This window comes from Balaenoptera musculus, chromosome 12, assembly GCF_009873245.2.
Source record: "Balaenoptera musculus isolate JJ_BM4_2016_0621 chromosome 12, mBalMus1.pri.v3, whole genome shotgun sequence".
Taxonomy (NCBI): domain Eukaryota; kingdom Metazoa; phylum Chordata; class Mammalia; order Artiodactyla; family Balaenopteridae; genus Balaenoptera; species Balaenoptera musculus.
In genome coordinates, this window is record NC_045796.1 from 84,638,186 (window position 1) to 84,652,211 (window position 14,026).

Below are 14,026 nucleotides of genomic sequence, written 5' to 3' on the forward strand. Positions count from 1 at the left end.
AAAAAACTTTCTATTATTTGTCTTAACTATCAAAAACTATCTCTATTCTCTCTTCTCTAAGATATTACATAGAGATTTTTGATATCATCTCATTTACAGGCACTCCATTCACTTTAAAAGTAACTTTTCATTTTATTCTAATTAAAAACAAACAGTAATATATAATAACCTAATATTGGGCATTCTCATAATCTTACACTCATTTGTACTTTTAAATGTATAGAATGGAGGAATAAAGTGTTAAATAACTTCTTCTAATTCAAAATCAGTGTATGTGTGATTAGCTTCTGTAAGTCAATAAGCAGTGGGTACCTTCTGTGCTTAGGATATAACCACAATGCCCATTAATTCTTGCTCTCTGACTAGCATTTTCTGTATCTCCTCTGACCATTTCACTCTTTTCTCCATATTCAAGTTGTTGCTGGATTTTATTTCACAACATTGGGTCAACAGGGTTTCAAAAACTTGATCGAATTTCACTTACAGTTCGGCCAGGAATTCCTATCCCTGGGGGGCCTTTGTCACCTGGGGAGCCGTGGATACCTGGCAGCCCTCTTTCTCCCTGTGCAATTAGATGTTTCTGTTAGTGTGAGGCTCAAGGGACATGGATTTTCCAGTTATATTTCGTTAGTTATTAATTCTTTAAAAATTATCTATGATATTTTTACCTTTGGCCCTCGCGGACCAGGTGCTCCAGGATTTCCATCTGATCCCTAAAAGAAAAAAGAAGAGAAAAGGAAGTGAATACATTTCTTTTCCTAAAAAGTTTAATTACATCTTAGAAGTCATAACTCAAAAATATTTCATTGCTCTTCATCTTTTTTGAATAAACCTTTTCTGTAAAACAGTAAGGAAGAGGGAACACAAATTTCACTAGGCTATAGATTTTGTATAGCTACTTTAAAATATGAGATGTTTTCATCTTTAAAATGAGGCATCTGATATTGAGAACTATTTATTACTATTCATATAAAAGGTCAAAGGGGATGAGAAAAAAAGGCAGATGAAAGAGGCATATGGGTTGGATTTTCCAGCTATCCAGTTTTCTATGTCCTGGGATTAGCCCAGGCCACAAGGACATTTTTTAAAGATGACCACCTATGGCTATATATGCAGAACCTCTAGAAGGGAAATTTCAGGCAGTTCTTCTGTTTTAAGATATTGTCCAAGGAAGGTTTATGGTTTAAAACTAGCATACCTTACTAGGCTTCACAGATCCCTAAATAGTACCTGCAGAAGCTTCAGGGGCGCCTATGAATCTCCCAAAATTGTATGAAAAATGGTGCGTGTATGTGCATTTTCTTCAGATGAGAGCCCTTTGCTTGCATCAAATTTCCAAAAAGATTAGACCTCTGATCTAAAGAATAAGATGAATACTTCTTTTTCTGCAGACCTAAACATTCCTATGCCTGTGATCTGAAACTGGGAACACACAAACAGTAATTAATCAACTTTCAAAGGAAATATTAGTAAAAGGATTGGTACTTACTGGTTCCCCTGGCAGGCTTTTTCCTGGAAGACCAGCCTCACCTTTTGGACCTGGAAGTCCAGGAGGGCCTATCATCCCACCTGGGTCTCCCTGAGGAAACAAGGTAAGATTCTCACTTCATCACTCAGGTTCATGGTGGGACGTGTAGAGGCAGCAGTTTCCATAGTATTAAGTTGTCATCATAGTCAGTCACACTGCATTCTCTCACCCATTCACTCACTCATTCCACGATATGTACTGAGCGTCCAATCCACACGGACACTGTTCTGTTACCTTAAGTGCACCTAGATCTTGCGGTAAGCTATGTTACAGTAGGTTTACAGTATCATGAAATGTATGTACGTGTATAAATAGATATGCGAAAAATATACAAATCTATTCACATAGTTCTTTAGATGACCTTTACGTTTTCTTTAAGTTATTCCCAAGTAATGGTTCAGTACTAAAATACTATTTCCATGTAGACATCAAGAAACAGGTCCTGAGAGACTGAGACTTCTTAGGTCTATACCTGAGTTGTGAGCTGAGCCTGAAACAGGTTTTTTGAGTCCTGAGATCTTCATCTCTAAGGCAGTTCATTTTGTCACATTGCATTTTCGGTGCCGGAACCCGGGCTGCCACAGTGTCCAGGGATGCCACTCATGCCATAGTTTATGTGAATGTCTATCCCCTGCACAATCCCAGCTGCCCTGTCCTGTCCTTTCACTCCCTCAGTGTCCTTATGACCCTCTGTCTCTTCCTCCTACCCAGCTACTTAATATACAAAGTGAGTGAAACGGAAGCTATACCTTTTCTCCCTTAATGCCTTGTTTTCCTGGGATACCGTGTTCTCCTGGCAATCCCTAGAAAATTCAGAATAAAAGGGAGAGAGCAATTAGAAAATCTCTTATTGTAATAACATTTCTATCTTTGTCTGTCTTTGTCAGGAGAACAGAATTTTAACCTGTAAACTACATGGGAATATGTTGATTTTGGTCTGCTGGAGAGAGAAAAACCTTAATGAAAATATGTGGCTTGTTGTTTCAAGTGAGGTAACCTGAATGTAATGAGGAAGAAACTAAATAAGGGAGACCTGAACTAAATGCCCCATCCATATTACTGCCAAAAGGCATGGAAGAATGGCTGTTGGTGGCATCACACTATGGCTCAGAAAGACAATGGGGTAAATAGAAAATATGCTTTTACTATGATTTGGCAAGAAAGGCTCTTTTATTTTATTCTCTATTTTATCTCTAGCCACTTAACGTCACTTAATGACGTCTATCACTTAACGTCATTTCTTGGGCATCTTGTGGCTCCACCTGTGCCACCAGCATTTTGTTTCTTTTTGTAAGATCTCTCCATTAGGTACACCTGCAATGGGTCACTAAATGGCTTGGGGGTGCAACAAAAAGATTTGCTTCATGAACTGAATGTTCAAAGTACCAAGTGACCAAACGTGCTGAAAGATGAACCCCTGGAGGCTCAGTCAGGGAGCATGGAGAACAGAGCAAGATGTCATGGGGCTGCTCCCAAGGTGATGGGAAAAGGAGAGATTCTAACAGTTGCATGGAGGGTACTCAAATCATGGCCAGATAGAGATCAGTGTCAAGAAGTGATGGTCAAGCATTTTTCTCATTTTGCTCAAGTGAGGATTCATAGTGAGGTTTTGGCTTCCAAGATGTCAGAAGGCTAGGGAGATTGTCCAAGGAACACAAAGCTGACATGGGGGAATGGATAGGAAAGTGCATTTATTCAATCAAAAAACAGAAGAATAAAAAAAAAAAAAAAAAGAAAAACAGAAGAATACACATTCTTTTCAAGTGCACATGGAATGTTCTCCAAGATAGATCACATCCTAGGCCACAAAACAAGTCTCAACAAATATAAGAGAACAGAAATTATATCAAGCATTTTTTTCCAACCAAAATGGTATGAAACTAGAAATCAATTACAGGAAATAAAATGGGATAAACACAAAATTGTGGAGACTAAACAACATGTTACTAAAAAAACCAATGTGTAAATGAAGAAATCAAGAGGAAATGAGAAAACACCTCAAGACAAATGAAAATGGAAACACAACTTTCCAATATCTATGGGATACAGCAAAAGCAGTTCTAAGTTTATGGTGGTATAGGCCTAACTCAACAAACAAGAAAAAATCTCAAACAAACAACCTACCCTCCCATGTAAAGGAATTAGAAAAAGAAGAACAAACAAAACTGAAAGTCTGAAGAAGGAAGGAAATGACAAAGATCACAGAGGAAATATTAAATAAAATGAAGACCTCAAAACCCCCAAACAATAGATAAGATCAATGAAACAAAGAGCTATGTTTTTTGAAAAGATAAACAAAATTGATAAGCCTTTAGTGAGAGCTCATCAAGAAAAAAAGAGAGAGGACACACATAAACCAAATAAGAGATGAAAGAGGAAAAATGACAACCATTACCACAGAGATACAAAAAATCATAAAAGAATACTACAGTTATATGCCAAAAAATTGGACAACGTAGAAGAAGTGGACAAATTTCTAGAAACATAAAACCTTCCAACACTGAATCAGAAAGTAATAGACAATCTGAACAGGCTGGTGACTAGTAGTGAAATTAAATTTACAATTAAACAAAAACCTACAGCAAGCAAAAGTCCAGGACTGGAGAGCTTCACAGGTGAATTCTACCAAACATATAATGAAGAGCTAATGCCTTTCCTCCTCAAACTATTCCAAAAAGTTGAAGAGAAGGGAACACTCCCGAATTCATTCTATAGGACCACCATTACTCTGATACCAAAACCAGACAAAGACATTACAAAAAAAGAAAATTACAGGCCAATATCTCTGATGAATATAGATGCAAAAATCCTCAACAAAATGTTAGCAAACCGAATTCAAGAATTTATAAAAGGGATCATACACCACAATCAAGTGGTATTTATTCCAGGGAGGTAAGGATGGTTCAATATCTGCAAATCAATCTATGTGATGCACCACGTTTACAAAAGGAGGGGTAAAAATTATGATAATGTCAAAACATGCAGAAAAAGCACTTCACAAACTTAAACATCCACTCATGATAAATGCTCATCCAAGTTGGTACAGAGGGAACATATCTCAACATCATAAACACCATTTATGACAAACTCAAAGCTAACATCATACTCAGTGGTAAAAAGCTGAAAGCCTTTCCTCTAAAATCAGGAAGAAAATGTGTATGCCCACTCTCACCAGTTCTATTTAACATAGTATTGGAAGTCCTAGCCACAGCAACCAGATAAGAGAAAGAAATAAAAGGCATCCAAATTGGAAGGAAAGAAGTAAAACTGTCACTATTTGCAGATTCCATGATACTATATATAGAAAGCTGTAAAGTCTCCAACAAAAAACTATTAGATGTAATAAGTGAATTCAGTAAAGTTGCAGGGTATGAGATTAATATACAGAAATCTGTTGCTTTCCTATACACTAATAATGAAACTATCCAAAAGAGAAAGCAAAAAAATAATCCCATATAAAATTAAATGAAAAAGAATAAAATACCTAGGAATAAACTTAACCAACAAGGTGAAAAATCTATAGTCTAAAAACTATAAAACACTGATGAAGGAAATTGAAGAAGATATAAAGAAATGGAAAGATACCCTGTGTTCATGGATTGAAAGGATTAATACTGTTAAAATGTCCATACAACCCAAAGCAATCTAAAGATTTAATGCATTGCCCAAGACATTTTTCACAGAACTAGGATAAATAATCCTAAAATTTATATGGGACCACAAAAGACATCACATTGCCAAAGCAATCTTGAGAAAAAAGAACAAAGCTGGAGATATCACACTCTCTGACTTCAGATTATATTACAAAGCTACAGTAATCAAAACAGTATGGTAATGGCACAAAAACAGACACATAGCTCAATGGAACCGAATAGATAGCTCAGAAATAAACCAATTATCGGTCAATTAACCTATGGCAAAGAAAGCAAGAATATACAGTGGAGAAAAGACAATCTCTTCAATAAGTGGTGCTGGGAAAACTAGACAGCTACATGAAAAACAATAAGTTAGAACATTTTCTCACACCATATACAAAAATAAACTCAAACTGAATTAAAGACCTAAAGGTATGACCTGAAACCATAAAACTCCTAAAGAAAAAATAGGCAGAACACTCTTTGACATAAACTGTAGCAATATATTTGGATCTGTTTCCTAAGGCAAAGGGAACAAAAGCAAAAATAAACAAATGGGGCCTAATTAAACTTAAAAGCTTTTGCACAGCAAGGGAAACCATTGACAAAATGAAAAGACAATCTACTGAATAGGAGGAAATATTTGCAAATGATATGACTGATAAAGAATTAATATCAAAAACATATAAACAGCTCATAAAACTCAATATTAAGAAAAACAAACAACCTGATTTAAGAAATGGGCAGAAGACCTGAATAGACATTTTTCCAAAGACATACAGATGGCCAACAAGCACATGAAAGGATGCTCAACATCGTTAATCATCAGGGAAATGCAAATCGAAACCACAATGAGGTATCACCTCACACCTGTCGGAATGGCTATCATCAAAAATTCTACAAATAACAAGTGTTGGAAAGGATGTGGCAAAAAAGGAACCCTAGTGCACTGTTGGTGGGAATGTAAATTGTTGCAGCCACTAGAGAAATCATTATGGAGGTTCCTCAAAAACTAAAAATAGAGTTACCTAGTGATCCAGCAATCCCATGCTTGGTTATATATTCAAAGGAAATGAAAACAGTAATTCAAAAAGATACATGAACCCCAATGTTCCTAGCAGCATTATTTATAGTTGCCAAGATATGGAAGCAACCTAAGTGTCCATCAATAGATGAATGGATAAAGAAGATGTCATATACATACACAATGGAATGCTACTCAGCCATAAGAAGGAATGAAATTCTGCCATTTGCAACAGTGTGGATGGACCTAGAGGGTACTGTGTTTTATGAAATATGACAGATGGAGAAAGACAAATATTGTATGTTATCACATATATGTGGAATCTAAAAAATAAAACAAATGATTGAATATAACAATATATAACAGACACACAGATATAGAAAACAAACTAGTGGTTACCAGTGGGGGAAAGGGAAGCGGGGAGGAGATAGGGGTAAGGGAATTAAGAAGTGCAAACTACTGTGTATAGAATAAATAAGCAAGTAGGATACATTGTACAACACAGGAAAAATAGCCATTATTTTGTAAAAACTTTAAATGGTATATAATCTATAAAAATATTGAATTACCATAATGTACACCTGAAACTAATATAATATTGTAAATCAACTACTTCAATTAAAAAAAGAAAAAAGTACATTTAAACGGTGTGAGGGTGTGTGTTTGTGTGTGTGTGTGTGTGTGAGAGAGAAAGAGAGAGAGAGAGTTGTGAGCCCAGTAAAGCTAGATTTAATGCAACCTGAGGACCTTTCTCCAATTGCATTATATAAGTATTTTCAGCCAAAAGACTTGCCCTTTTTGGAGAATGTTGCAAGAATACAACAACAGAAGCTTTGGAAGTATCTTACTCGGATGGAGAATTGAACCAAAAGCCATGTATAATGATGTATAATGGAAATGCTAACTTGGGTTTCAAAGACTGATTCGTTAGGCTAATATTCAAAAGGACCTCGTAGGACTATATGAAGATACTAATGTTCTCAATAGCCCCTGACATTAGGTGTGCTCAGTTTTATTGGTAGAGATGACCCATGCCTTTGGAAAATGTAGTATAACTCAGTCACACGAACAGATGTTGATGTTCTTTAAAACATGTTTTAGTCTCAATTTAATTTCCAAATATCAAAGACACATGCATCTACTATACATACAGTATCTCCTGGTGGTCCTCTGGGTCCCATAGGGCCTGCGGGTCCTTGCTGACCCTAAATAGAAGGTGATATGTACTTTAATTTGATAAAAATTAGATTGTACCTGAATATATGTAAAACATGGTGTGACCTTTATCTATAGAAAGATCGACTTTCCACCATCCAGCCTCCTCTATATAACACTGAAATGTGCTTTGGGCCTATAAAGATAGTTTCAAGATGTTGTCATTTAAATGAGTCTGTTCTCACCAGTAGGTGAGGCCTGGATAACTTGCCTTACCCACTGGTGGGGGCATATCACACGGATCTCTCCAGCACCTCCCAACAGCTGGTCTTCTTTGGGACGCTCCTGTAGTGTCCTGCATGGGCAACTCAAACACTTCTGGGTTGCATAATTTTGGCTTAGGAAATTGAATCCTGAATCCTGTTCTCTTTGAGAACACAGCTCAGGGTCATAGATGTGGCTCACACGGTTTACTCTTAAAGCTTTTAGGATGCTATTGTGAATATGGTCTGAAAAGAGCTTAAAAATCCCATTGTGATCCATAAGGCACAGTTACCATGTATGTAATAAATGCGGCCTGTGTGGGGATCGGGGACATCACCATGGAAACATGATAAAGTCTCTGAGCACATTTGTGACAAAAATGAGTGCTCCATCAGAGTTCCTTGTTTTACACAGAAATGGCTATAACTTCAAAATAATATCCTCATTCGTCTCAGTTATTTCTTATATACCTTTAGTCCTGGGCTTCCTATTACACCAGGGGGACTAGGATCTCCAGGCTCGCCCTAAACATATGGGTGGGAAGGAAAGTGAAATGGTTACTTTAATTTTTCACAATCTCATTATGCTGGAGATGCAAGAGAAGGGTGTCAGGGGATTACCTTTATTCCCTGTGATCCTGTTATTCCGGGTTCTCCCTGTAAATGAAATAAGGACCATACGTGTAATGTTTAAATATGGATGGAGAAGAGCATCTCTAATGCTGCAATTCATCTACTTCCCCACTAGCTGACATACAATAAAGGGGAAAATTATGGAAGACATGATGAAGTCAAGGAGGGTTCATTCTAAAATATGATTTAAAATAATTATTGCTAATACGTAAACAATAATTTCCTATTTTTCTTTCTTCTCTGTAACAGTTTTTTCCGCAATGTCACTTTTGACACTTTAACCATCATGATCCATTAGCGGTCACAGAGTTCCCTACTTAGCTGACATTGTTATAATTTGCCGCCCGTTCATCTTGTATCTCAGCGAACTAAAACTGCAGATGAGGGCGAAAAAGAAAGAGTAGAGTTTAAGTTGATATGTTATGGAGATTCTACTTTCAGGTGTATATTTAATGGAACAAAAAAACACACAAAAATTAAGGTTACACAAAAGAGGACAATATTGGCTATAATGAGTTCGCTTTTCTTATTTTCCATGACTTATCATTAATCCTTTCTTGTTTGAGAAATCCAATTTGTATCATTAACAAAATTTTTGGAAAAAATCTGGATCTTACATATTAATTTTGTATTTTAAATATCCTTAGTGTATACCTTTCATCACATTCATGTCCAGTCACAAATAGTAATGGGTTAAAGAAAATATACACCACCCAAAGCCAATGTTGAAGTGTCATCACATGATAACACTTAACAAGGTTTAAAATTTCTCATTTATCAAAATAAAAGAGTCAAAATTCACAGAGGAAAAAGTAAAATGCTCAGGGAGCTGACCTTATCAAATGTATTAGACTCCAAAGTAAACATACTAGAAATCAGAGAGAAAGAAATCAATGAAGTAGAAAACCCAAGACAGTGATAAAACATCTACTTACTCTATCTCCCTTTTCACCTTTTGTAAAGGGTTCCCCCTAGGAAAATGGGTGGAAAACAGAATCATTTATAAACACTTGTAGAAATAATCTCTCCAAACCAGGATGTGGGTAAATCCTGAAGGCCAAACTCAGACTCCATTGCAAACATGCAGTGATCCAGAATGTCACATTGTCTGCCTATGCAGCTTAGAAGGACCATATGAAAATGAATTAAAAAACCCTTTCATATTTCCAAATGAACAGTAAGTTAATCATTTCAATGTTATTTTGAGAATCCTGAGTGGTTGACAAATTACAATGCTGTCCAAGGCCAAAGCTTCCTCTTGCATGGTTCACATAGAAGATGGTCTCACACACACACACACACACACACAGACACACACAAACACACACACACATCCAATCAGAGGCAGAATGAAGGTGAAGATGCCAGAGTGATCAGTGGAAGGACATTCATTTGAATTTTTCCAGTTACTTAAGTTGGTGCTTAAAAATACAGAGTTTAAATTAGTGTTTAAAAATGCAAAATCATTATTTTAAAAATACTTTACTAAATTTCATTTTTCTTTTAATGAAAATGGCTTGAAGCAGTTAATTACTGGGTGAATAACAGTACACGTCTGTGGAACTGATACTAGTTCTTGTTGGGTCTAGGTATGAAGGTCTGGGGAGAGACAGAAGCTTTGAAGGAATGCCCCTTATCCAGTAACACTCTCTCTGTTGTCACTGTGTTATTAACACCACAACCCATCCTTAACACACACACACACACACACACACACACATGGGGAGGCTTCCCCTTATTAACTTCTGTTCTTGAAGGTACGTATCATGATGTCATTTAACCTTCACTACAGGGCTGTGAGGGAGATATTGTCCCATTTCAGGAATGAGGAAAGAGACTCAGAAAGTTTCTGAGTAACTGAGTTACTTCCCCTAAAACAGCATTCACCCACTATATGTTCCCTTGTTTATCTTGCCTATAAACTCTGTGAATGTAGAGATATAATTCATCTTGACTATCACAGCATCTCTGGGGTACACTATTGGTGTCGAACAAAAATTTATTAAATTAGGGAATTTAAAGTTTTACAGGTATAACAACAATAGCTGACATTTATTGAATAAAACACTTCCACCTGTGTTAATCACTTTATATATGCTAACACAGTTAACCTCTTGTGTCAACAGGGCAGGTACTATGAGTACACTCATTTACAGAGGGGGCATCTGAGGCTCAGAGAAATTAAGTCATTTCCCCAAGGTCACATAATCAGTAAGAGGTCATTGAGGATTTAAACCCAGGCAGCCTGACTTCGATTCCAGGCTTTGCTTGCTCAGTCTGTTTGATTTTATTTGAAATGTAATTGATTTATTATTTGAAAGGAGTGAATGGACAAGAAGATGGATACCATACATTTTTAGTAATTTAGTAATTTTAGTAATTTTCTTTTGCATGTGAAAGTCAAGGGCAAGCGTGAGAACCACTATGGTAGGTAGTGCTGCTCTCAAAGGTCCTCTTAGGGACTTGACCTTCAGGTTACTATCGGGAGGAGAGTGGTTACTGAGCAAGCCTCGTGTCCCATGGCCTGGGGACTGTGGGCCCCCATCTTCTCCCTGGCGTTTCCAAGCTCCCTGCGGTCATGTGAGGCCAGGCAGCTAGTCCTGACCATGAAATGCGTGCAGGAGTGATGCATGTCCCCTGAAGGAGCCCATTCATCGTCCCCCAGTCCCGCTTCCCTGGCAGTGGTGGCTGAGAAGGTTGCCTCTATCAGATGGCGTAGCTCCTGGGTGCTAATCAGCCTGGTGACGGGTTACTGAGGGTCGTGTGCAGCAGGACACCCACTCCTCCCAACCACACTGGGCAGGCAGCCCGAGCAAGAGAAAACCTTTCTTGGGTTAAAACCATAGATATTTCAGGGCTAATTTGTTACGTGGCATAACCTACCTACTCTGACTAATATGACCCATATCTATTCAACATCATTACGTCTCTTATTATTGGATAATTTCTATATATTAGATTAGGGCTTTATATTTTTGCTTTCCAGGCTTAATTCTAAAAATCAATTTGATTTTTAAGATAGGAGATGAAGTTAATTAGATGTGAGCAATGGGTAACATTGTTTTTGTAATTGCTTGTTTCTGATTATAGCACATTGCTTATCTAGAACCTCTGTCAAGCCACACTGACTAAAGTAACTGCTTGTAAAAGAAAAAAGAACCAAAATCAGGAGCCTGGTTATCTAGAGACCTGATATTTCATCCTAGTTCCAATGGCTACTATCTGGGGCAAGTCACTGACATTTTAGAGCCTCTTTTTCCTTATCTATAAAATCCTGGGGTTCAACTAGATGATATTTTAGCTCTGCTGTCTAACCTAGTCATGTTCTAAATTTCCTATAACGGGGAACAAACTGCCATTTTAAAGTACCATTCAGGCTCCAAATTCGGATTTGGATGAAGACTATTCTTCTGTTTGGGCCTTCTGGTTATTATGCAAAGGTAAGTCCAGATCCTGTTCTGTATTAGAAAGGTTGAGATCACAAAGAGCTAAACTGCTTGGCTAATAATGTAAAATTTGTGTTTTTTCCTGTTGGGGGGTGAGGAGAAAGGCAGGCAAAGATGTGTAAGGGGTGTGGGATAATTCAGGGATTAAGAGGGAACTGACAAGGAGAAGAACTGAGAGGAAAAGAAGCTGGTTTCTCCTGGGTAAGGTAGATAGGGCTAAAGGTAGTCTCAGGGGGTTGGGTCTTGGTGGCAGGATGGAGAACCACAGGGAAACCCTTAGGAACTGTGACACCCTCCAGCGCTTGCTACTCAAAGCATGGTCTAGGGACCCACAGCAGGAGCATGGCCTGGGACTTTGAGAAATACAGCCACTCAGGCTGAAAGCAGCTCTTTTGTCCCTTTCCTGTTTGCCCATCTCTGTTCCCTTCTAAACTTAAAAGAACCTAAATATAAAAATGAGATCACTAAGCAATTGAAACTAACTCCTGACTTGTGCTCTCCTGAATGCACCCCATGCCTTGTCTAACCTGTTGATTCTTTTCGTAGATGAAAAGAAGTAAGAATGAAGAATTAAGCAGTTAAAAAATGACTAACCCTCTACCTCCAACAGCCCCCTTAGCAATCCTGCAGGCAGATCACGCGGGCAAGATAACATCTGAAGAAAGAGTCAGCCAGTCTGCATGCAATGGAGAAAGATGCAGAACCCAACCTCCTGCCTCAATGATTCACTGAGATTCTTCCCCCATTTTTCCCTCTAAAAACTGTCATGGCTGAGCAGAATCTTTGGAGTTGGTCTCTTGACACAAGTCCACCATCTTCCCAGATGGCTGGCTTTTCTGATTAAAGCATCTTTCCTTTCTACTGACATTTGCCTCTCGAATTATTGGCTTATGAGCCGTCAGCAGCTGAACGTGGGTTCGGTAAAAAACCCCAGCCAGACCTGCTGAACTAGGATTAGCATTTCAAAATGATCTTCAGGTAATTTAAGTTCACACTTAGTATGAGAAGCACTGCTCTAACCCATTCAGATTTCTCTCTTCTGCTCTACAAGTCTCAGCTATCCCAGTAGAACTGTAGTAAATCTTAGGGACTGGTCTGTTATGGGTCACGTGGCAATTAGGAGAAGGTGAGTGTCAGTGTTCCAGCACGGAGGGGAGACAGTGGGGACCCAGAGAGGTAGGTAAGAGGTGGAAGACGTGCCCGCAAGTGTGGTGTATCAGGAGTGAGTGGGCAGATGGACGGGGCAGCAGACACCGGGCTGGATTTGTGGGACACGTGAGATTTCCCAGAGAGTCCCAGGAAGGGCTGTTACTGGCCTGGATGGAATACTAAGGGCAAGCATGATTCCTGAAGTAGGAGAACTTCGGGGTACATGAGTGACAGCACTGATTCTAAAGCTGTCTGAAAAATGACTGTCATTGCCAAAGATGTTTCATTTTTAAAAAAATTAATTATTTTTGGCTGCCATTGGGTCTTCGTTGCTGCGCACGGGCTTTCTCTAGTTGCGGCGAGCGGGGGCTACTCTTCGTTGCGGTGCACGGGCCTCTCGTTGCAGTGGCCTCTCTTGTTGCGGAGCACGGGCTCTAGGTGCACGGGCTCAGTAGTTGTGGCACGCGGGCTTCAGTAGTTGTGGCTCACGGGCTCTAGAGCGCAGGCTCAGTAGTTGTGGCGCATGGGCTTAGTTGCTCTGTGGCATGTGGGATCTTTCTGGACCAGGGCTCGAACCCATGTCCCCTGCATTGGCAGGTGGATTCTTAACCACTGTGCCACCAGGGAAGCCCAAAGATGCTTTTATTATTCATTTTAGCTATTATGTTTAGTTATAGCATGGCAGCTTAGTGATTTTTAAACCCTGGGTTCTGGAATCCGCCTACCTAGGAGTGATTCATGGTTTCAATACTTCCTAGCTGTGTGAACTTACAGAAGTTACTTAACCTCTGTGCCTCAGTTTCCTCATCTGAAGAATGGGGGTAATTTTTTAAAAAATGAACTAAGTGAGGTAATACATGTAAAAAACTTAGTACCTTGACTAGAGTACATGCTCAAATATCTGATCTATTGTTCCCTATGGCAGGGGCAACCAAGGTGCATGGGATTGGGGCTGATTAAGAAATATATTTTTAATTCTATCTTTTGGATATTCTTCCTCTGCTCTCAAAGCTAAAATACTTACAGATTCTCCTTTTTCACCTTTAGGGCCAATAGAGCCTGGAAATCCTGGTGGTCCAATTTCACCCTTTCAAGAAAAAGCAGAAGAAAGTTTTTGCAGGAGGCCAGGTGAGTCCTGTTGTGACTGTCAGGGTCAGAGCATTGCCTGTGCCCTTTCTAACCACAGAAATTAT

General features: G+C 38.7%; 1 protein-coding gene across 1 annotated transcript in view; it reads right to left on the reverse strand.

The window, feature by feature from the left end:
* Positions 1-14,026, reverse strand: part of COL19A1 (collagen type XIX alpha 1 chain) — a 363,922-nt gene that overhangs the window by 60,298 nt on the left and 289,598 nt on the right. The window contains exons 18-26 of the mRNA XM_036871237.1: positions 13,858-13,920; positions 9,174-9,209; positions 8,227-8,262; positions 8,077-8,130; positions 7,339-7,392; positions 2,278-2,331; positions 1,490-1,579; positions 669-713; positions 485-562 (exon numbers count right to left, since the gene is read on the reverse strand). Coding sequence (XP_036727132.1) covers positions 485-562; positions 669-713; positions 1,490-1,579; positions 2,278-2,331; positions 7,339-7,392; positions 8,077-8,130; positions 8,227-8,262; positions 9,174-9,209; positions 13,858-13,920 — 510 coding nt within the window. The remainder of the gene's footprint in view (positions 1-484; positions 563-668; positions 714-1,489; positions 1,580-2,277; positions 2,332-7,338; positions 7,393-8,076; positions 8,131-8,226; positions 8,263-9,173; positions 9,210-13,857; positions 13,921-14,026) is intronic.